The 24,013-nt window shown below is 51.7% G+C and overlaps 1 protein-coding gene across 1 annotated transcript in view; it reads left to right on the plus strand.

Annotated features, from left to right (window-relative positions):
* Positions 1 to 22,626, plus strand: part of LOC142476705 (class I histocompatibility antigen, F10 alpha chain-like) — a 30,267-nt gene extending 7,641 nt beyond the window's left edge. The window contains exons 4-9 of the mRNA XM_075581876.1: positions 8,058 to 8,336; positions 17,967 to 18,239; positions 19,994 to 20,098; positions 21,515 to 21,544; positions 21,739 to 21,827; positions 22,232 to 22,626. Of these exons, the coding sequence (XP_075437991.1) occupies positions 8,058 to 8,336; positions 17,967 to 18,239; positions 19,994 to 20,098; positions 21,515 to 21,544; positions 21,739 to 21,788 (737 nt within the window). The 3' untranslated portion in view covers positions 21,789 to 21,827; positions 22,232 to 22,626. The remainder of the gene's footprint in view (positions 1 to 8,057; positions 8,337 to 17,966; positions 18,240 to 19,993; positions 20,099 to 21,514; positions 21,545 to 21,738; positions 21,828 to 22,231) is intronic.
* The last annotated feature ends 1,387 nt before the right edge of the window (positions 22,627 to 24,013 follow it).

Consider the following 24,013-nt stretch of genomic DNA (forward strand, 5'->3'; position numbering starts at 1 on the left):
TTCTCTGTCTCTCTCTCTCTCTCTCCCCTCCGTTCTCTGTCTCTCTCTCTCTCTCTCCCCTCCGTTCTCTGTCTCTCTCTCTCCCCTCCGTTCTCTGTCTCTCTCTCTCCCCTCCGTTCTCTGTCTCTCTCTCTCCCCTCTGTTCTCTCTCTCTCTCTCCCCTCCGTTCTCTGTCTCTCTCTCTCTCCCCTCCGTTCTCTGTCTCTCTCTCTCTCTCTCCCCTCCGTTCTCTGTCTCTCTCTCTCCCCTCCGTTCTCTGTCTCTCTCTCTCCCCTCCGTTCTCTGTCTCTCTCTCTCCCCTCCGTTCTCTGTCTCTCTCTCTCCCCTCCGTTCTCTGTCTCTCTCTCCCCCCTCTGTTCTCTGTCTCTCTCTCCCCTCTGTTCTCTGTCTCTCTCTCCCCTCTGTTCTCTGTCTCTCTCTCCCCTCTGTTCTCTGTCTCTCTCTCCCTTCCGTTCTCTGTCTGTCTCTCTCTCTCTCCCCTCCGTTCTCTGTCTGTCTCTCTCTCTCCCCTCCGTTCTCTGTCTGTCTCTCTCTCTCCCCCATTCTGTCTCAATCCCCCATTCTCCCCCCCTCATTCTCTGTCTCTCTCTCCCCTCATTCTCTGTCTCTCTCCCCTCCGTTCTCTGTCTCTCTCTCCCCTCCGTTCTCTGTCTCTCTCTCCCCTCCGTTCTCTGTCTCTCCCCTCCGTTCTCTGTCTGTCTCTCTCTCCCCCATTCTGTCTCAATCCCCCATTCTCCCCCCCCCCATTCTCTCTCTCGCTCTCTCTCCCCACATTCTCTCGCTCTCTCTCCCCACATTCTCTCGCTCTCTCTCCTCTCCCCATTCTCTGTCTCTCCTCAATTTTCTGTCTCTCTCCCCCCATTCTGTGTCTCTCTATCCCCCATTTTCTTTCTCTCCCCCCCCCCATTCTCTCTTTCCCCCATTCTTTGTCTCTCTCTCTCTCCTCTCCCCCATTTTCTATGTCTCTCTTCCATTTTCTGTCTCTCCCCCCATTCTCTGTCTCTCTCTTTCACCTCCATTCTGTCTCTCTCCCCCATTCCATGTGTCTTCCCCCATTCTGTGAAACTCCCCCATTCTCTCTCACCTTCCCCATTCTCTCTCTCTCCTCCCCCATCCCCTCTCCACCCCCATTCCATCTTCTCCCCCATTCCCTCTCCCATCCATTCTCTCCCTCTCTCCCCCATTCTCTCTACCCCCTCCCCATTCTCTCCTCACCCCACCTCCCCCCCCATTCTCGGCTCTCTCTCCCCCCTTACCCCCATTCTCGACTCTCTGTCCCCCCATTCTCTCTCCTCCCCCATTCACTCTCTCTCTACTCTCCATGCTCCCCCCATTCTCTCTCCCCCATTCTCTCTCTCCCCCCTCCATTCTCTGTCTCTCTCTCTCCCCCCCTTTCTCTATCTCTCCTCCATTTTCTGTCTCCCCCCCCCATTCTGTCTCTCTCCCCCCCCCCATTCTGTCTCTCTCCCCCCCCACTCTGTGCCCCTCTTCCCATGCTGTGCCCCTCTCCCCATGCCGTGCCTCTCTCCCCATGCTGTGCCTGTGTGTGTCTCTCTCTCGCTCTCTGCCTCTCCCCATGCTGTGCCTGTGTTCTCTCTCTTTGTCTCTCCCCATGCTGTGCCTGTGTTCTCTCTCTTTGTCTCTCCCCATGCTGTGCCTGTGCCTCTCTCTGTGTCTCTCCCCATGCTGTGCCTGTGCCTCTCTCTGTGTCTCTCCCCATGCTGTGCCTGTGTGTCTCTCTCTGTGTCTCTCCCCATACTGTGCCTGTGCCTCTCTCTGTGTCTCTCCCCATGCTGTGCCTGTGCCTCTCTCTGTGTCTCTCCCCATGCTGTGCCTGTGCCTCTCTCTCTGCCTCTCCCCATGCTGTGCCTGTGTGTGTGTCTCTCTCTGTGTCTCTCCCCATGCTGTGCCTGTGTGTGTCTCTCTCTCTGTGTCTCTCCCCATGCTGTGCCTGTGTTCTCTCTGTGTCTCTCCCCATGCTGTGCCTGTGTTCTCTCTGTGTCTCTCCCCATGCTGTGCCTCTCTCTCTGCCTCTCCCCATGCTGTGCCTGTGTGTGTCTCTCTCTCTGTGTCTCTCCCCATGCTGTGCCTGTGTTCTCTCTGTGTCTCTCCCCATGCTGTGCCTGTGTTCTCTCTGTGTCTCTCCCCATGCTGTGCCTCTCTCTCTGCCTCTCCCCATGCTGTGCCTGTGTGTGTCTCTCTCTCTGTGTCTCTCCCCATGCTGTGCCTGTGTTCTCTCTGTGTCTCTCCCCATGCTGTGCCTGTGTTCTCTCTGTGTCTCTCCCCATGCTGTGCCTCTCTCTCTGCCTCTCCCCATGCTGTGCCTGTGTGTGTCTCTCTCTCTGTGTCTCTCCCCATGCGGTGCCTGTGTTCTCTCTGTGTCTCTCCCCATGCTGTGCCTGTGTGTGTCTCTCTCTCTGTCTCTCCCCATGCTGTGCCTGTGTTCTCTCTGTGTCTCTCCCCATGCTGTGCCTGTGTCTCTCTCTTTGTCTCTCCCCATGCTGTGCCTGTGTGTGCCTCTCTCTGTGTCTCTCCCCATGTTGTGCCTGTGTGTGTGTCTCTCTCTCTGTCTCTCCCCATGCTGTGCCTGTGTGTGTCTCTCTCTCTCTGTGTCTCTCCCCATGCTGTGCCTGTGTGTGTCTCTCCCCATGCTGTGCCTGTGCCTCTCTCTGTGTCTCTCCCCATGTTGTGCCTGTGTGTCTCTCTCTGTCTCTCCCCATGCTGTGCCTGTGCCTCTCTCTGTGTCTCTCCCCATGCTGTGCCTGTGCCTCTCTCTCTGCCTCTCCCCATGCTGTGCCTGTGTGTGTCTCTCTCTCTGTGTCTTTCCCCATGCTGTGCCTGTGCCTCTCCCCATGCTGTACCTGTGCCTCTCTCTGTGTCTCTCCCCATGCTGTGCCTGTGTGTGTCTCTCTCTGTGTCTCTCCCCATGCTGTGCCTGTGCCTCTCTCTGTGTCTCTCCCCATGCTGTGCCTGTGTGTGTCTCTCTCTGTGTCTCTCCCCATGCTGTGCCTGTCCTCTCTCTCTGCCTCTCCCCATGCTGTGCCTGTGTGTGTCTCTCTCTGTGTCTCTCCCCATGCTGTGCCTGTGCCTCTCTCTCTCTGCCTCTCCCCATGCTGTGCCTGTGTGTGTCTCTGTCTCTCCCCATGCTGTGCCTGTGCCTCTCTCTGTGTCTCTCCCCATGCTGTGCCTGTGCCTCTCTCTCTGCCTCTCCCCATGCTGTGCCCGTGTGTGTCTCTCTCTGTGTCTCTCCCCATGCTGTGCCTGTGCCTCTCTGTCTGCCTCTCCCCATGTTGTGCCTGTGTGTGTCTCTCTCTGTGTCTCTCCCCATGCTGTCCCTGTGTTCTCTCTCTGTCTCTCCCCATGCTGTGCCTGTGTGTGTCTCTCTCTCTGTGTCTCTCCTCATGTTGTGCCTGTGTGTGTCTCGCTCTCTGTCTCTCCCCATGCTGTGCCTGTGTTCTCTCTGTGTCTCTCCCCATGCTGAGCCTGTGTGTGTCTCTCTCTGTGTCTCTCCCCATGCTGTGCCTGTGTGTGTCTCTCTCTATGTCTGTCCCCATGCTGTGCCTCTCTCTCTGTCTCTCTCCATGCTGTGCCTGTGCCTCTCTCTCTGTCTCTCCCCATGCTCTGCCTCTCTCTCTGTCTCTCCCCATGCTGTGCCTGTGCCTCTCTCTCTCTGTCTCTCCCCATGCTGTGCCTGTGTGTGTCTCTCTCTGTGTCTCTCCCCATGTTGTGCCTGTGTGTGTCTCTCTCTCTGTCTCTCCCCATGCTGTGCCTTTGTTCTCTCTGTGTCTCTCCCCATGCTGTGCCTGTGCCTCTCTCTGTGTCTCTCCCCATGCTGTGCCTGTGTGTGTCTCTCTCTCTGTGTCTCTCCCCATGCTGTGCCTGTGTTCTCTCTGTCTCTCCCCATGCTGTGCCTGTGTGTGTCTCTCTCTGTGTCTCTCCCCATGCTGTGCCTGTGTGTGTCTCTCTCTGTCTCTCCCCATGCTGTGCCTGTGCCTCTCTGTCTGCCTCTCCCCATGCTGTACCTGTGCCTCTCTCTCTGCCTCTCCCCATGCTGTGTCTCTCCCCATGCTGTGCCTGTGTCTCTCTCTGTCTCTCCCCATGCTGTGCCTCTCTCTGTGTCTCTCCCCATGTTGTGCCTGTGCCTCTCTCTGTCCCCCACCCCCCCCCCATTGTGTGAGTGTGTGTCTGTGTCCCCCATTCTGGACCATACCTGCATGGCTGGGGGAAGCCATCTTGAGCCCGGGCAGCAGACACCGGAAGTTCTCACTGACACTTCCGGGTCTCACTGCTGGGGCTTCGCAGCTCAGACCCGGCCCCTGCTCTCCTCCATGCATTGTCTGCTCTCTGCTGCCCCCCCTGCTCTGATGGTCAAAAGCGGAACAGCCACAAAAAACCGGAACATTTTACAGGATGCAGGGCAGCCGGGACAGAGACTAAAAAACCGGGACAGAGACTAAAACACCGGGACAGAGGTTAAAAAAAATGGGACTGTCCCGGCTAAACCGGGACACCTGGTCACCCTACCCCTGCCTTTCACCCCCCCTGCCTTTCACCGCCCCCCGCCCCTGCCTTTCACCCCCCCCCTCAGCCCTGCCTTTTGGCCCTGCCTTTCACCCCCCCCCCCTCGACCCTGCCTTTAACCCCCCCCCTCGACCCTGCCTTTCACCCCCCCCCTCGACCCTGCCTTTCACCCCCCCCCCTCGACCCTGCCTTTCACCCCCCCCCCCCCTCGACCCTGCCTTTCACCCCCCCCCCCTCGACCCTGCCTTTCACCCCCCCCCCCTCGACCCTGCCTTTCACCCCCCCCCCTCGGCCCTGCCTTTCACCCCCCCCCTCGGCCCTGCCTTTCACCCCCCCCCCCTCGGCCCTGCCTTTCACCCCCCCCCCTCGGCCCTGCCTTTCACCCCCCCCCCTTGGCCTGTCTTTCACCCCCCCCCCCTCGGCCCTGCCTTTCACCCCCCCCCCTCGGCCCTGCCTTTCACCCCCCCCCCCTTGCCCTGCCTTTCACCCCCCCCCCTCGGCCTGCTTTCACCCCCCCCCCCCCTCGGCCCTGCCTTTCACCCCCCCTTGCCCCTGCCTTTCACCCCTCCCCCTCGCCCCTGCCTTTCACCCCCCCCCCTCGGCCCTGCCTTTCACCCCCCCCCCCCTCGGCCCTGCCTTTCACCCCCCCCCCCTTGCTCCTGTCTTTCACCCCCCTCAGCCCTGCCTTTCACCCCCCCCCTCAGCCCTGCCTTTCACCCCCCCCCCTCGGCCCTGCCTTTCACCCCCCCCCCCTCGGCCCTGCCTTTCACCCCCCCCTCGACCCTGCCTTTCACCGCCCTGCCTTTCACCCCCCCCCCCCCCTCGGCCCTGCCTTTCACCTCTCCGCAGCTCAGACCCGGCCCCTGCTCTCCTCCATGCATTGTCTGCTCTCTGCTGCCCCCCCTGCTCTGATGGTCAGGACAGAGACTAAAAAACCGGGACAGAGGTTAAAAAAATGGGACTGTCTCGGCTAAACCGGGACACCTGGTCACCCTACCCGTGCCTTTCACCCCCCCCTGCCTTTCACCCCCCCCCCCCTCGACCCTGCCTTTCACCCCCCCCCCTCAGCCCTGCCTTTCGGCCCTGCCTTTCACCCCCCCCCCTCGGCCCTGCCTTTCACCCCCCCTCGGCCCTGCCTTTCACCCCCCCCTCGGCACTGCCTTTCACCCCCCCCTTGGCCCTGCCTTTCACCCCGCCCCCATCGGCCCTGCCTTTCACCCCCCCCATCGGCCCTGCCTTTCACCCCCCCTTGGCCCTGCCTTTCACCCCCCCTTGGCCCTGCCTTTGACCCCCCACCCTCTGCCCTGCCTTTGACCCCCCCACCCTCGGCCCTGCCTTTCACCCCCCCCTCGGCCCTGCCTTTCACCCCCCCCCCCTCGGCCCTGCCTTTCACCCCCCCCCCTCGGCCCTGCCTTTCACCCCCCCTCCCCTCGGCCCTGCCTTTCACCCCCCCCCCTCAGTCCTGCCTTTCACCGCCCTGCCTTTCACCCCCCCCCTCGCCCCTGCCTTTCACCCCCCCCTCGGCCCTGCATTTCACCCCCCCCCTCCTCGGCCATGCATTTCACCCGCCCCCTCGGTCCTGCCTTTCACCCCCCCCCCTCGGCCCTGCCTTTCACCCCCCCCCCCCTCGGCCCTGCCTTTCACCCCCCCCCCCCTCGGCCCTGCCTTTCACCCCCCCCCCCCTCGGCCCTGCCTTTCACCCCACCCCTCGGCCCTGCCTTTCACCCCACCCCTCGGCCCTGCCTTTCACCCCCCCCCCTGGCCCTGCCTTTCACCCCCCCCCCCTGGCCCTGCCTTTCACCCCCCCCTTGGCCCTGCCTTTCACCCCCCCCCTTGGCCCTGCCTTTCACCCCCCCTTGGCCCTGCCTTTCACCCCCCCTCGGCCCTGCCTTTCACCCCCCCTCCCCTCGGCCCTGCCTTTCACCCCCCCCTCCCCTCGGTCCTGCCTTTCACCGCCCTGCCTTTCACCCTCCCCTTCCTCGGCCCTGCCTTTCACCCTCCCCCCCCTCGGCCCTGCCTTTCACCCTCCCCCCCCTCGGCCCTGCATTTCACCCCCCCCCTCCTCGGCCCTGCATTTCACCCCCCCCCCTCGGCCCTGCCTTTCACACTCCCCCCCCCCCCCCCTCGGTCCTGCCTTTCACCGCCCTGCCTTTCACCCCCCTCCTTGACCCTGCTTTTCACCCCCCCCCTCGACCCTCCATATCACCCACCCCCCCCTCGGCCCTGCATTTCAATGCCCTGCCTTTCACCCCCCTCCTCGGCCCTGCCTTCCCCCCCCCCCCCCCTCGGCCCTGCCTTCCCCCCCCCCCCCCTCGGCCCTGCCTTTCACCCTCCCCCCCTCGGCCCTGCCTTTCACCCTCTCCCCCCTCGGCCCTGCCTTTCACCCCCTCCCCCCCCTTCAGCCCTGCCTTTCACCCCCCCTCCTCGGCCCTGCCTTTCACCCTCCCCCCCTCGGCCCTTTCTTTCACCCTCCCCCCCTCGGCCCTGTCTTTCACCCACCCTTCCCTCCCCCCTCCTGATAGCCAGACAGGTGACAGAAGCATGGGTAGTTTCAGTACCTAGGGGGTACAAGGCCAAGGGATATAAATATACACACATGGGACTGACCCTTTATACCCACGTATAGCGCTGGCAGTAAAAAGAGAGACGTGCTGTGTTATACACAGGTATAATATACATGTGTGTGTGTGTGCGTCACAGTGTTCCGTTCCCGCCCACCCCTCCCCCCATCCCAATCGCATATGGGGCCATTACCTGCTGGTAATAAGAGGGCTGAGTCATCTGCGGTAACTTTGGGACTTCAGGAACAAGCTTCTTGGGTCCATACCCCACATAATACTTAGCAGTGCAGCGCTTCCATCTGCCGTAGGTATCCCGGGAAATGGAGACTATCTCCCACGGTAGAACTGTACTTCTCCCCCCAGTTAGATCACACACCAGGCCGGAGGTATATTGCAAACAGGAACCGTTTATTACTTCTCTTGGTGCAGTAAGTTACAGGTATTCAACAGTCACCTGCCGAATCATAGTCTCTTCTCTTCCGGTATCACCGGAGATAGTCCCTGGACAGTCACTAGCTCTTCCCCACCTCCCTATAGGAGGCAGAGGTATAGTCACTCTACTCCTCCCCGGATGGAAGAGCACATGGGAAGACCCCAATCTCAGGGGAAAGGACGAACTTTAGGTCGGTCCTGCCCTTAAGTACAGCCAGAGAGCGGGCATCCCGTTGGCCCAGCTACAATGGATGTGCCATCCCCTGTCATCACTCAAGTGCAGTACCAAGGTGAAGGGGGGAAATCCCATAATAACTACTGACAGACCTGTAAATACCAGGGTTTACTGCCAGCCCATTGGTGTGTGTGTGTGTGTGTGTGTGTGTGTGTGTGCGCGCACATACATACATACTCTGACCCTTTATACACAGGCCTGTCCTGTTATACCCACATATAGCGCTGGCAGTAATAAGGGAGAGACGTGATGTGTTATACACAGGTGTGTATATATATATATATATATGTGTGTCTGTGTGTGTGCAGGTATACATATAGGGCAGCGGATGTACGGCTGTGAGCTGCGAGATGATGGCAGCACCCGCGGGTATGATCAGTACGGATATGATGGGAAGGAGTTTATGAGCCTGGATACAGAGAGATGGACGTACGTGAGCACCGCGCCCGAGGCTCAGATCACCACGCAGACGTGGAACAGCGCAGATGTTAATCTGCCTCAGTATTACAGGAATTACCTGGAACACGAGTGTAACCCGTGGCTGCAGAAACACATCGAGAATGGGAAGGAGGAGCTCGAGAGGATAGGTGAGACCCGACTGTATACTCTGCAATTTACCATATCCCCTCTACCTGCACTGTGCAATACAGTACTGTACTGACAGGCTCGATAATCACATCTCCTGTATCTACCTAGATAGGGAATTGTACAGACCTGTAACACTAACTAAATGAGGCGACAGTGAGTACAGCGCTGTACTGACACAGGGTTACAGGCTGGTACTGAGGCTCAGTGATCACATCTCGTGTATATACCCAGATTGGGAATTGTACATATCTGTAACACTGTAAGAATGGAGAAGAGAGCTGGATGTCTCGGGTAACGGGGAAGAGAGTTGGGATGTTATGGGTAAGAGTTGTGGGGATGAGAGTTGGGGGGAGTTGTGGGGATGAGAGTTGGGGGGGTGTTGTGGGGATGAGAGGTGGTGGGGGGGGGAGTTGTGGGGGTGGGAGGTGGGGGGGGGAGTTGTGGGGATGGGAGTTGTGGGGATGGGAGGTGGGGGGGGGGAGTTGTGGGGATGGGAGGTGGTGGGGGGGAGTTGTGGGGGTGGGAGGTGGTGGGGGGGAGTTGTGGGGATGGGAGGTGGTGGGGGGGAGTTGTGGGGGTGGGAGGTGGTGGGGGGGGAGTTGTGGGGATGAGAGGTGGTGGGGGGGAGTTGTGGGGATGGAGGTGGTGGGGGGAGTTGGGGAGGGAGTGGCAGGGGTGAGAGTTGGGGGGGGGGGGGGTGGCGGGGGGTGAGAGTTGGGCGGGGGGAGTGGCAGGGATGAGAGTTGGGCGGGGGGGAGTGGCAGGGATGAGAGTTGGGGGAGGGAGTGGCGGGGATGAGAGTTGGGGGGGGGGGAGTGGTGGGATGAGAGTTGGAAGGAAGTGGCGGGGATGAGAGTTGGGAGGAAGTGGTGGGGATGAGAGCTGGGGGTGGGGGATGAGAGTTGGGGGTGTTAGGAATGCAGGGGATGCAGTGGGTAACAGGTGAGAGTGATAGAGAGATTACTCCTAGTTTTTAAAAAGTGGTAGGGAAAAAATAGGCACTGATACCAAAGCAACAGTGAATGAATAAAATCCAAGAGAGCGTGTATCCATAAAAATTGACGATTCTTTAATGGATCATCCAAAAAACAGCTACATCACGGGGTGTGGAAGACCCCCACCAACGCGTTCGAGTGCAAACTCTTTATCAAGGTGACTATAGAAAGTACTCACCGATCTATTTAAGTACCCATGGTCCGCGCCGTCGTCCACTCCCCACTCACTTCCTGAAACCATTGGAGTGACGTAGGCGTGATGACGTAAGCGCGTGCCGTGGGTTGTACAAAATTCTGACAACTTTATTAATCAAACACATGAACAATTAAAAAACACATAAGAAAAAACCTGAGAGTACTCAGTGCAACTTTAAATGAAGAAAAAGGGAGATGAAGAAATGAAAAAGATGTAGAAAAACATACATGACAAAAACTAATGAATTAAAAAGAAACAACCTAAAGTATAAATGCATGTCTCTAATAAAAGAAAGAAAATAATAATAACAGAGAAGCACCTAACAATGAGATGGACAACATAACCGATATATGAACACTTGTTAACCTAAAACGGAATTGAAAAATCTATCCTAAGTGTACTGTATATATATATGAGAAGTCAACATCCATTGATTGAGAAAAAAGTGTGTATATGTAAACTGTAAATGACTGGAGAAGTGAAATTGCTGGGGGTAATTATATAACATGTTATATATAAAAAATAAATGTTTTGTATAAATAGATATGTTATAAACATCTACATGGGTAATAAGTATAAAAGAAATAAGTCAAAACTAATGTGGCTAAATAAACAGGTAGGGGAGGAAATGGACAAGAGGAGGAAGGCGTTTAGATTCTTTAGATTCTTTAAGTCAGAAGGGACAGAGACATCGTATCAGAATTATAAGGAATGTAACAAAAATTGCAAAAGGGCAATCAAATTAGCAAAAATGGATAATGAAAAAAGGATTGCAATAGAAAGTAAGGTCAACCCTAAAAGTTCTTTAAGTACCTTAATAACAAAAAATGAGAAAAGAAAATATAGGACCCTTTCAGTGTGAGATGGGTAGGCAGATCATTGGAGATAAGAAAAAGCTGAGGTATTAAACAAATTCTTTGCCTCTGTGTTTACCAGGGAAGAATCAAGTTCAATAGTAGTGCCCGCAGGAGGAAGTCACAACCTCCATATTAATGAACAATTGGTTAACTGAGGAAGAAGTTCATAAGCGACTTGAAAAAATTAAAGTAAATAAGGCACCTGGCCCCGATGGCATACATCCAAGAGTTCTCAAGGAGTTAAGCTCAGTAATAGCAAAACCATTATATTTAATATTCAAGGACTCCATTTCCACAGGCTCAGTATCACACGATTGGCGTAAAGCAGATGTGGTGCCTATATTTTAAAAGGGAGCTAGATCACAACCGGGAAATTACAGACCTGTAAGCCTGACTTCAATAGTAGGGAAACTACTTGAAGGTTTAATACGGGATAATATTCAGGAATACCTAATGGAAAACAAAATTATTAGTAATAGTCAGCATGGATTTATGAAGGATAGATCTTGCCAAACTAACCTTATTTGTTTCTTTGAGGAGGTAAGTAGGAATTTAGACCAGGGTAATGCAGTTGATGTGGTCTCTTAGAATTTGCAAAGGCTTTTGATACGGTTTCACACGAGGTTGGTGTACAAAATAAAGAAAATTGGATTCAGTAATGATATATGCACCTGGATTGAAAACCGGTTAAAGGACAGACAACAGGGGGTTGTCATAAATGGAACCTTTTCAGGTTGGGCTAAAGTCATGAGTGGCGTACCTCAGGGATCGGTACTGGGACCCCTGATTTTTAACTTGTTTATTAATGACATTGAGGTTGGGATCGAGAGCAAAGTCTCCATCTTTGCTGATGATACTAAATTGTGTAAGGTAATAGAATCAGAGCAGGATGTAATTTCTCATCAGAAGTACTTGGAGAGACTGGAAACGTGGGCAGGTAAATGGCAGATGAGGTTTAATACAGATAAATGTAAGGTTATGCATTTGGGATGCAAGAATAAAAAGGCGACTTACAAATTAAATGGAGATATATTGGGGGAATCCTTGAAGAAGAAGGATTTAAGAGTGCTTGTAGACAGCAGTTTAGCAATAGTGACCAATGTCATGCAGTAGCTGCAAAGGCAAACAAGATCTTATCTTGCCATCAAACGGGCAATGGATGGAAGGGAAGTAAACATAATTATGCCCCTTTACAAAGCATTAGTAAGACCACACCTTGAATATGGAGTACAATTTTGGCACCAATCCTAAGAAAAGACATTATGGAACTAGACAGAGTGCAGAGAAGAGCAACCAAATTAATAAAGGGGATGGACATTCTAACTTATGAGGAGAGACTAGCTAAATTAGATTTATTTACATTAGAAAAGAGGCGTCTAAGAGGGGATATGATAACTATATACAAATATATTCAGGGACAATACAAGGAGCTTTCAAATGAACTATTCATCCCACGGGCAGTTCAAAGGACTCGGGGCCATCCCTTAGGGTTGGAGGAAAGGAAATTTCACCAGCAACAAAGGAAAGGGTTCTTTACAGTAAGGGTAGTTAAATTGTGGAATTCATTACCCATGGAGACTGTGATGGCTGATACAATAGATTTGTTCAAAAAAAAGGTTGGACATCTTTTTAGATGGGAAAGGTATACAGGGATATACAAATAAGTATACATGGGAAGGATGTTGATCCAGGGATTAATCCGATTGCCAATTCTTGGAGTCAGGAAGGAATTAATTTTTCCCCTTAATGGTTTTTTTTGTTTGCCTTCCTCTGGATCAATAAGTAAGTATAGATATAGGATAAAGTATCTGTTGTCTAAATTTAGCATAGGTTGAACTTGATGGACCTACGTCTTTTTTCAACCTCATCTACTTATGTAACTATCTATTATACTAGATAGGCACACCATAAGATATGTTTATATACAAATACACATTTAGGTACTATATTCATTGTGTGAATATCTGTATGAACAATGCACTTTGTGGACATTTTCAGAATGGGAATATAAATCTATCTTATACTATATTAGTGAAAGCACTGTATGTTTGCCTGCCTGCATGCATGCATGCCAGCCTGCCTGCCTGCTGGATGTCCGGTGTCCCTAGGGGAAATCTCATTGGTCCATTGGGCCGCCCCCGCACACCTCTCATTGGCCTGAGGCGGAGTGACGGCCCAAAGGACACACAGGGACACAAACACACAGGGACACAAACACACAGGGACACACACACACACAGGGACACACACAGGGACACACACAGGGACACACACAGGGACACACACACACACACAGGGACACACACACACACAGTAGGGGGGTGTACATTAGCAGCATGTATAACCCGGGGGGGGGGGCTCACATACCCGCCGGAGCCTCCGCCTCTTCCTCCCCGAAATCAGCCTCCACACCCGCGCGCAACTCCTCCTCTCCCCGTGTCTCCCGCGCTTTCAACCCCCCCCGCCCCCCCGCGCCGCTACAGTGAGCGGAGGAGCGAGTGCCCGGGACACAGCGGGGGAGCGGCAACAACAAGCTGCCTCCCGCCTCAGTTCCACGTGGGAGCGGCCGGACGGGTGAGTGAGCGGCCTTCACCCACCCCTCACCCCCCTTCACCCACCCCTCACCCCCCTTCAAATCACCTCCCCTCCACCCCCCCCCCCCCCCGGCGCCGCTACAGTCAGCGAGCGAGCGAGCGCCCGGGACACAGCGGGGGAGCGGCCACAACAAGCTGCCTCCCGCCTCAGATCCACGTGGGAGCGGCCGGACGGGTGAGGGAGCTGCCGGACGTATGAGTGAGCGGCCGGACGGGTGAGGGAGCGGCCTTCACCTCCCTCACCCCCCTTCACCTCCCCTCACCCCCCTTCACCTCCCCTCACCCCCCTTCACCTCCCCTCACCTCCCCTCACTCCACTTCCCTTCCCTTCCACCTCCCCTCACCCCCCTTCACCTCCCCTCACCCCCCCTTCACCTCCCCTCACTCCACTTCCCTTCCCTTCCACCTCCCTCCACCCCCCTTCACCTCCCCTTCACCCCCCCCACCTCCCCTTCACCCCCCCCCCACCTCCCCTTCACCCCCCCCACCTCCCCTTCATCCCCTTCACCCCCCCACCCCCCCTTCACCCCCCCCACCTCCCCTTCATCCCCCCACCTCCCCTTCATCCCCTTCACCCCCCCACCCCCCCTTCACCTCCCCTCCACCCCCCCTTCACCTCCCCTCCACCCCCCCCTTCACCTCCCCTCCACCCTCCCCTCCACCCCCCCCCTTCACCTCCCCTCCACCCCCCCCTTCACCTCCCCTCCACCTCCCCTCCACCCCCCCCCTTCACCTCCCCTCCACCCCCCCCCCTTCACCTCCCCTCCACCCCCCCCTTCACCTCCCCTCCACCCCCACCCTTCACCTCCCCTCCACCCCCCCCTTCACCTCCCCTCCACCCCCACCCTTCACCTCCCCTCCACCCCCCCCTTCACCTCCCCTTCACCTCCCCTCCACCCCCACCTTCACCCCCCCTTCACTCCCCCCTTACAACCTCCCACCACCTCCACCCCCCTTCCCACCTCCCCCCCCTTCCCACCACCTCCCCCCCACTTCCCACCACCTCCCCCCCACCCCCCCCCTTCCCACCACCTCCCCCCCACCTCCCCTTCCCCCCCCCTTCCCACCACCTCCCCCCCACCCCCCCCCCACACATGTATACACACACACACATGTATACACACACACACATGTATACACACACACACACACACATGTATACACACACACATGTGTATACACACACATGTGTACACACACACACGTGTACACACACACACGTGTACACACACACACGTGTACACACACACACGTGTACACACACACACACACGTGTATACACACACACGTATACACACACACACACACACACGTAGACACAAACACACACACGTAGACACAAACACACACACGTATACACAAACACACACACGTAGACACACACACACGTACACACACACACACACACACGTACACACACGCACGTAGACACACACACCACGTACACGTAGACACACACACATGTACACGTAGACACACACACACACACATGTACACGTACACACACACACACACACACATGTACACGTAGACACGTACACACACACACATGTACACGTATACTCACACACATGTACACGTACACACACACATGGAGACACACACACACACATGGAGACATACACACACACATGGAGACACACACACACACACGGAGACATACACACACACACATGTACACACACACACGTATACACTCACACACGTATACACACAGGTATACATACACATAATGTATACACACACACACGTATACACACACATGTATACACACACACATGTATACACACACACACATGTATACACACACACACGTATACACACACACACATGTATACACACACACACATGTATACACACACACACATGTGTATACACACACATGTGTATACACACACATGTGTACACACACACATGTGTACACACACACACATGTGTACACACACATGTGTATACACACATGTGTATACACACACATGTATATACACACACATGTATATACACACACACATGTATATACACACACATGTATACACACACACACATGTATACACACACATGTATACACACACATGTATACACACACACACACACATGTGTATACACACACATGTGTATACACACATACACGTGTATACACACACACATGTATACACACACACACACGTATACACACACATGTGTATACACACACATGTGTATACACACAAACATGTGTACACACACACAAATGTACACACACACACACACACACACACACATACAATGTATACACACAAACATGTATACACACACACAAACATGTATACACGTGTATACACACATGTGTATACACACACACACACGTATACACACACACAATATATACATACACACAATGTATACACACACACACACGTGTATACACACACACACGTGTATACACACGTGTATACACACACATGTGTATACACACACATGTGTATACACACACATACGTGTATACACACACACGTGTATACACACACACGTGTATACACACACACGTGTATACACACACACGTGTATACACATACACACACACGTACACATACACACACACACACATGTATACACACACACACATACAATGTATACACACACACACATACAATGTATACACACAAACATGTATACACACACACACCCCAGCACCACCACATCAGCACACCGGTATCCCATGCCCCCCCAGCACACTGGCATTCTCGGCTCCCCACCATTCCCAGCCCCCATCAACACCATCAGCACCCACACATCGCCACCTTTGCACCTCCCCCATCGGCACACCCACATCCGCACCCCCACATCAGCACCAAACCCTCCCAAATCAGCACACCGATACAATCACCATCAGTACAGCCACAGCAGCACTACCACCGCACATGGGCCGCGTGGACCACTCCCCACCCAAATGCCACACCCACACCACAAACATCCCGGGCAACGCCGGGGCTCTCAGCTAGTAAGGGATAAAGAGAAAGAGAAAATACACAAATTAAGTGCATATGTATGGGCAATGAAATCTGGCATATGATGTAGTCTTGGCTCGTATGTTCAGCCTACTCACAAGATTTAGATGAATAACGACACACTCCTGACGAAGGCGGACACAGTCTACCCAGACTGGGAGAAACGCGTAGAGTGGTACCTTTTTTGGTCCTGAAGGCGATCCGTAGTTCACCAGCCGAGCAGCGATGACGTCACACGCTCTGATGGGCACAACGGGACAAGCTCCAACAACAGACTGCAAGTGAGGGAGGCTTGGAGGATCCAGGGGAGGCGGTGAGCAGTGCGGTGACCCTTCACTTTTCACAAATTATGTGATAAATGCCTGTTTTTATCTTGCACGTTGTAAGTGCGCACTTTTATACTTTTTTACATAAAGATTCTGTTTATCAGCCTGATCGCGCTACTGCACCGACACACTTTATTCGAGCAAATACCCAGTATGTACCTGGCAGATACCTGGAATGCGCCGCTCCTCACCTCTGACAAGCCCCGTTGCGTTTGCCTTCCCAGCCTGGGTTCATGCCTGGCTGACGGGCGGCTGATCTGTTAAATGATAATGATTAGGATTTAATAGGCTGCAATGCTTCGCGTGTCTACCAGATGGCATAAATTCATGAATTGTAATGCAGTATATATATATACTGTGCAGTATTGCAGCCAGCGGGAATAAAATGCTTCAATCCCTGCCTGGAAAATAACCCAATGCACTCGGGCAGAAAACAGTCACAAACCTCAATACACCCGGGTATACCCGAATTCGTGGGACTAGCCGAGCTCGAATAAAGTGTGTCGCCAGTGTATGTAGTGTTCTCTCATCTCTCCTATATACCATCATACCTCTGAGTGTGCCTTTGAGGGAGATCCTGACTACATTCATTCCACACGGGTAGCAGCCCTAACTGCAAATTGCACTTTATTCATCTAAATCTTGTGAGTAGGCTGAACATATGAGCTAAGACTACATCATATGCCAGATTTCATTGCCCATACATCTGCACTTAATTTGAGTATTTTCTCTTTCTCTTTATCCCTTATATGCTCCTCCTGGATTGTAGATTGAACTCTATCATACTTCTTGGAACCCGTGAAATTGGTCCCACCAGAGGGTTTGAGCTGGCTTATTAGATCAGCACTTATCATTATTATTTTAGTATCACATTTATTATTTTATTATTTTATTTCATTATATTCTTAGTATGATCTTTGATTAATTTTATTTTATATTTTGTTATCACTTTTAAGTTGTTTAAGTTATATTCACTATCTTCACTATATAAGCTATTGGCCTTCATTTTTAGAGCACCACACATTTTTCTTTTTTCCTAGTTTGTAATAGAAATATGTGAATATAGCAGCGGTGTGAGATCTTCTCATTGGGACTTAGTATCCTGCAGCTTCGCCATTAGCTTTGCCCCTACAGACAGACCTAGTGATACAGACGTCAGATGTATAGTGACGCCCCGATGTGCGTTTCGCCACCTGGTTCTTTCTTCTGGGATAGCGTGCTCGGTGGAGGGACGGCCCCTTTAGTTTCTAGTTGCTATGGTGCCCCATCTCTAGGCAACCACCTGAGTTTGTTACTCTGTCTCCTGGTGATTGCGGGTTGAGGCTGTGAGGTTGCGTTTTATGTATTGAATGGAAACCTATAATTATGATACTTTATTACATCCCTAGCCTAATATACTATCACTGTGTAATTAATAAATATTAAACTTAAGGAATAACCTAAGTACAATAAACTCATTTGTCATTTTTGTTAGTGTTTTTTTATTTAAAAAATTATGCCTTTCTCTACTGTACTCCTAAACGGTGTGTGTATCAGTGCCTATACAGTAGATATTGTGTTTCTCCCACTTTCAGTGTGCCCGGAGGTGAAGGTTTGTGTGGTGTGTTTCAGTGTGTATACAGTGTATACAGTGTGTCAGTGTACACAGTAGATATTGTGTTTCTCCTCTATCAGTGCGCCCGGAGGTGAGGGTTACAAGCCGGCAGTCAGACGAGGCCACAAAGCTTCACTGTAAGGTTTACGGGTTCTACCCCCGAGCCGTGGATGTGAAGTGGGTGAAGAACGGGAAAGACGATGTTATCTCACATGAGGCCAAACAAATCCTCCCCCACCCTGACGGCACCTACCAGATCCGTGTCACCGTGGAGGTGGCACCCAAGGAAGGGGACAGTTACTCCTGTCACGTGGATCACAGCAGCCTGGTGGAGCCGCTCCTTGTACTGTGGGGTGAGTGTCACGTGGGCGGGGGGGGGGGGTAATGTCAGGGTTGTAAAGCAGGGTCACTGACGGGATTAAATGGAGATTAAAGTCTTCTTTCAGTGAATAAAAACTCAACTGCTGATTTATATAGAGCCGGATCTCCCTCTGCCGCCTCAAATATAAAGTCCTGTAACATTATATCAAGTGTGTGTGTGTCGCTGTGTGTGTGTCGCTGTGTGTGTGTCACTGTGTGTGTGTCACTGTGTGTGTGTCACTGTGTGTGTGTTACCGTACCCCTCTCACATACCGCTGCTAAGGAAATAAAAGAACGTATGTTTTCGCTGCCAGAGGCGCATGTAACGCTCTGTGACAAGAATTGGGAGGTCTTAGCCTGCGCCTAACCGCATAAATTGGCGCAGAGCTTCCTAAGACTTGGTATAGCCCGGCCACATATACTGGCGCCACCGGCCTGCACTGGGAATCTTCACCACGGGCCCAACCACATACACCGACGCCCGAGTTCTTGGTGTTTTCCAGCACCCTTGAGCTGGCTGGCATGACCGTTCCACCACCCAGAGAACCCATTATGGTCACTTACTGGGGTGGAACCCCCACCGAGCCGTGACCCTGCGTGCTGATTATTACATGTAGAGACTGCGTGAGGTTACTGACTCTTCTCTCGCTTATCCTCCTCCATCTGTGATTGTATTTCCATATCCTCTTATTCCTCCCAGATACGCACATTATTATTCAGCATGATATAAACATAAATATATTTCCTAGGGAACACATCCGTGTAAATAACACGCACACATCAGAATATCGTCTCCCAAACAGGCCAGCTGAGAAACGTGAAGAAAGGCCAAGAGATAATTGGGGTGTGTGTCTTTATTTATATAGCACCAAAAGTTTATTCCGCGGTTCACAAAGAATACAGTACAAGGAATTTTAAAAATACAAATCAGACAATGGGAAAGGAAATCCCTGCCCCGAAGAGCTTACAATCTAAGAGGTATGTATGTATGTGTGTGTGTGTGTATATATATATATATATTTATATATATATATTTATATTATACTTTTATAACATCTAATAGATATATTTACTTTTACTTAGTGAGTATCCGTGTGAGTACTTACACGCCCCTTCCTCTAAGGCCCAGGACATAGTGAACTCAGCGTCGCTGAGCCGCGCTGAACAGATGCACCCAGCCCGTGCATCTGTAATCAGCGCGGCTATAGTTTCTCTCTCCGCATGCTTGCTGATGCGTGCAGAGGCTGAGAAACTTCCCCGAGACAGGCAAGTTTGAAATTTGCCGCTCGGGGAAGCGGAGGAGCGGTCACGTGACCGCTCCCATCCAATAGGACTGCAGCCGGTCCGGCCTTGTAACTAACAGACAAGACAGAGGCAGCACAGAGGTGTGTGTGTGTGTGTGTGTGTGTGTGTGCATGTGTCTGTGTGTGTGTGCGTGCGTGCGCGTGCGTGAATATATTTATCAAAGTTGCACAATGTTAATAAATAATTTATTCTCATGTCTTTTTTTTCATTTTTAAAATATTATATAATATACACACACACACAGGTTCCCCAGTGACACACAAACACACACTGACAGCTACCAAGTGACACACACAGTGATACCCGCCTCCCAAGCGCGCTTGCTTTCTCCTCTGCCAGGATAGCAAAAAGCTCCTGGTAGAGCAAGCGGCAGCACCTAAGTGCTTACTATGTCCCAGGCCTTACACGCCCTCACCTCTTATATTGTATTTCTTATATACAGAACCCAAGAACGACTCCTGCACTCCGTACATTATTATTGCTGTTGTTGTGGTCCTGGGGATTATCGCTGCTGGGGTTGGATTCTATGTGTACAAGAAGCGTTCAGGTCAGTAAAAAAATTAACGGGTATGCAATTGCACAAACAATGAGGTTGTGTTATACACACAGGGAGTTTGTATTCTATATATATACATACACAGGTTGTGTTATATACCTACACACAAACGGGGAGCTTCTGTTATACTACACATAAACACAGGGAGTTTGTGTTATACAGCGCTGTGACCGAATGTATGTGAAGTCAGATAAACCTATACACGCAGTACTGGTGTTTAACCAATCCCTCTGGGAGTTATTCAGAACACACGCCAACATAAAATATTAGGTACCCTGTCCCTTTAAGCCAAAACACAAAGCATAAAAAGAAAGCCTTCCCCACTTTTGGAGACTTACTAGACAGAACGGGCCCTAGCTACCTGGCTGGCTAGCTAGGCCAGTTACCAGTCTCAAACATTTAAAACAATACCTGGGAACAATATACAAAGTCATTATCTGGCTGTGCTGGTCCGGTGTCTCCGGTTTCTCCAGTGAAACGGCAGAGGCAGGCGTTACAGTCCTGCTGCTCCCAGGAAGTTTATTTGCTGGCTTCTCTGTGGTACAGGGTGTTTAGGTCCCCGCTGTTCCCAGGCAAATCCCTCTTTAAACAAGACGCCTGGGTGCCTGCAGACGTGGAGCCGGTTACAGTCACTCCTCCTGTGACCCTCCACTCTTGCTGGGGCAGGAATACTGACACGCAATTACTTCCTTCTTTTTGATCCAGGCTCATTACACGCCCAACAAAACAAGTCTTCGGGTCGTCATCTGGTCTTGTTTTAGCCTGCGTGTCTCAAATTCGCTGATCACCGATGGCACGCTTATGGGGTCCTGCATTCTGGGACCGGGTTGCTGTGGCAGCAGGGTCTTCAACCCGCCCCTTTAAACAAGTTTGCATCTCCATTCTGGTCTTTTCAGGCGTATTCTTTACACTGACCACGGGAGGCGCCATAAACTTGATAGCTTCGTGTACGTTCAACCTTTTAACACTTTTCTGCATGTGCTACAGTAACCGCTGGTAGTTATACGTGACAGGGCAGAAGCCACTCGTCTGTAGCCGTCTCTTTCCTCCCAGAATGAGTACCTCTCATGGGTCACCATCTGTAGCTTTATCCACTGCAGTGATCCTTGTCTTTCAGCCTGGATTTCTGGCTCTTTATTCGGGTGACCCCTGCATGTAATTCACGTGCTGACCTCCGGAGGCGCTGCATCCCACTTCTGCCACCATATGTTTGCCTGTGTTCTATATAAACCCCTGTGGGCTTGTTTAAACATAAGTACTGCGTGCGTGTGTGTGTGTGTCTCTGACCCACAGGCAGCTCTGTCACAGGCGCACACACTGATCTCTGCTGCATGGAATTAGTGGGACAGAATTATCCAGCGTGTCATTATATTACTCACCTAATTCTGTATCTTCTGTTATTTTTAGGAAACCAGACGCCTGGGGCTGGCTACAACCGTAAGTAACACATTTATCTCTCACCTGTATGCTCCTATGGGAGAGTGTAGTGTACCTGTGCTGTGTATACATGTCATGGTGTAGTAGTGTGTGTGAGGGTGGTGTGTGTGGTGTGTAGAGCTGTGTAAAGCTGTGTGTAAGGGGGTGCTATTGGTTTGATATTAAACACAGCAACGTAATTTTCTCTCCCTTAGCGGCTGCAAACAGTGATATCTCACCGGCCTCATCCACCGCCTGCGCGTGAGGTTCTGAGTCCCGCCTTGTGGCTATAACAAGACCATAGGTAAATACTATATATTACGTGACTGATGGCTGACACTTTCACGGCTTTGGGTGGAGGGAGAATATGGGAAACATCTGGTATAAAGACTGAACAAATCAGGGAAATAATCTGGGAGAGGATTGTGTCATTTTCCCCAATCTGCAGATACCTCCAGGGCCCAGATTAAAGATGGCTGCCTCCTGCATATAAATAAAGGATATCACAAGCGTTTTATTAATGTCAGGAACGCCACACCTGTGAGCGCGTGACTTTGTATATGACATGGGTTAAAACGTCCAGCTTTCCAGCTGAGTAACTAACTCCCCACAAGGCCCTCACAATGAGCACTATCTCCCCCCCCCCCCAGTCACACTGAGTCCCAATACGCTGCCAGCACCAAGAATAATGTACGGTCTTACTCTCAGGGTCCTGGGTCCTCTGTTTACTGGAAACAGATGTAATCAACACAAAAACCCAACGACAGACCCGGCGAGTGAGTAAACACAGAATATCCGGCGGAGTTGCAGCAGAGGCACCCCCTCCCCCCCTCCCCCTCCTACCTTCCCTCTCCTACCTTCCCTTTTCCCCTCCCCCCCCTCCCCCTCCTACCTTCCCTTTTCCCCTCCCCCCCTCCCCCTCCTACCTTCCCTTTTCCCCTCCCCTTTTGTTCGTCGTTTTTGTTCACCTAGTATGTCCTGTATTTGTTTCCTGTAAATTGGGATGCTCGTCACGAAAAATCGGCGTTGGTTCGGAAATGTAGACTATTTTGGAAAGTATATGTTTGTAAACCAATAAAAAAAATTAAGTTGAAAAAAAAAAATGTAGCAAAATGTGTCTGAAAATGCGGTTATCTCATCACACAGGTACCAGGTCCGATCCGAACCCAAAACCGGACTTATTACATTTTACATTTATATGTATATATATATATATTTTTATATATATGAAAAGTGGTACAGTGCTTGGTCAGAGAAAATGAATGTTACAAAGAATATACAGTATACACACGCACACATGCACAATAACAGGAAATAAAACAGCCTGATACATTACTGCCTATTAGACACCTCACAAGGTTATAAGATTGAAATATGCGAATTCCCGTGTTTACAGTTATAAATTAGTGTTTATTAGTCCATGTAGAGAAATGCTAAATAATACTCTATACCCCAAGGGTGAGAAATATGTCAGATTATTACACTTGTGTCAGCCCTTTCTCCTTCTCTTGTCCTGTCGCTGACGCTCTAAAAGTTACCGGGCGTTGCAGAGATCGGGGAATTTGCAGCAGTTTTGCCAGCAAAACATTTCCTGTGAGAATATTGTTGGGATAAAAAGATAAGAAAGACAAAGCAGTAATTGTGTCAGAGGACAGATCCTTTAGCACAGGAATCAGTGGCTGCCCAGAGCACGTCCTGTGTGCAGGGTTTGTACATATAACCAGTGTTCGACAAACCTATACATTTGCTCGCCCCGGGCGAGTGGATTTAACATCGTGGCGAGCTCCTATTGGCCCAAGCAGCACACGTGTGGTACTAGGTGGCGAGTAGATTGTTTGGTGATTTGTCGACCACTGCATATAACCCTTAATATGCAGGTTCCCCTGATAAACAGCCCCTTAGTGCACCATCCTCTGACCTCCCAGCACTGGGGGTCTCCAGCCTCACGGTCCCGGGCTCACACTGCCCGGGGGCAATCAGAGAGACCCCTCTATCCATCTATTACCCCCCCAGGTAAAGTGATACAGAACAGGATGTATTGTGTGATGTTTCAGTGTTAAACCCTCTGGCAGTCGCGTGCTGTGTGTGTATTTTGTGATTGTGTGTAATGTGCGACTATTACACTATATTCTGTATTATCAGGCATTTGGGGGCGGGATTTCTGTCTTTTATATTAGTTTATACAAATTATTGTGGGTTCTGTAATAAGGTTTCTAATTAGTGACACAGAGCAGTGAGTTACACACCTGCTAACTTTCCAAGCACTCGCTCACTTTAATCCCTAGTCTGATGGGCTCCTTATCTGGGCTGCTCATCTGAAACTGAACATGCAGCAATGTAAAGCCATACTGAGTATAACCCCCATCTCCAACCTGCTCAACTATCTTCTAATTAAAGAACAAGAACCCCTAAAACATTGCTGAGGTTCCTACAGATCTGACTGCTGGGCTGTGCTGGCAATTATAACGCCCTGTAACGATTAGTTACCCC

Source organism: Ascaphus truei, unplaced genomic scaffold, assembly GCF_040206685.1.
Source record: "Ascaphus truei isolate aAscTru1 unplaced genomic scaffold, aAscTru1.hap1 HAP1_SCAFFOLD_1646, whole genome shotgun sequence".
In the NCBI taxonomy this organism is placed as follows: domain Eukaryota; kingdom Metazoa; phylum Chordata; class Amphibia; order Anura; family Ascaphidae; genus Ascaphus; species Ascaphus truei.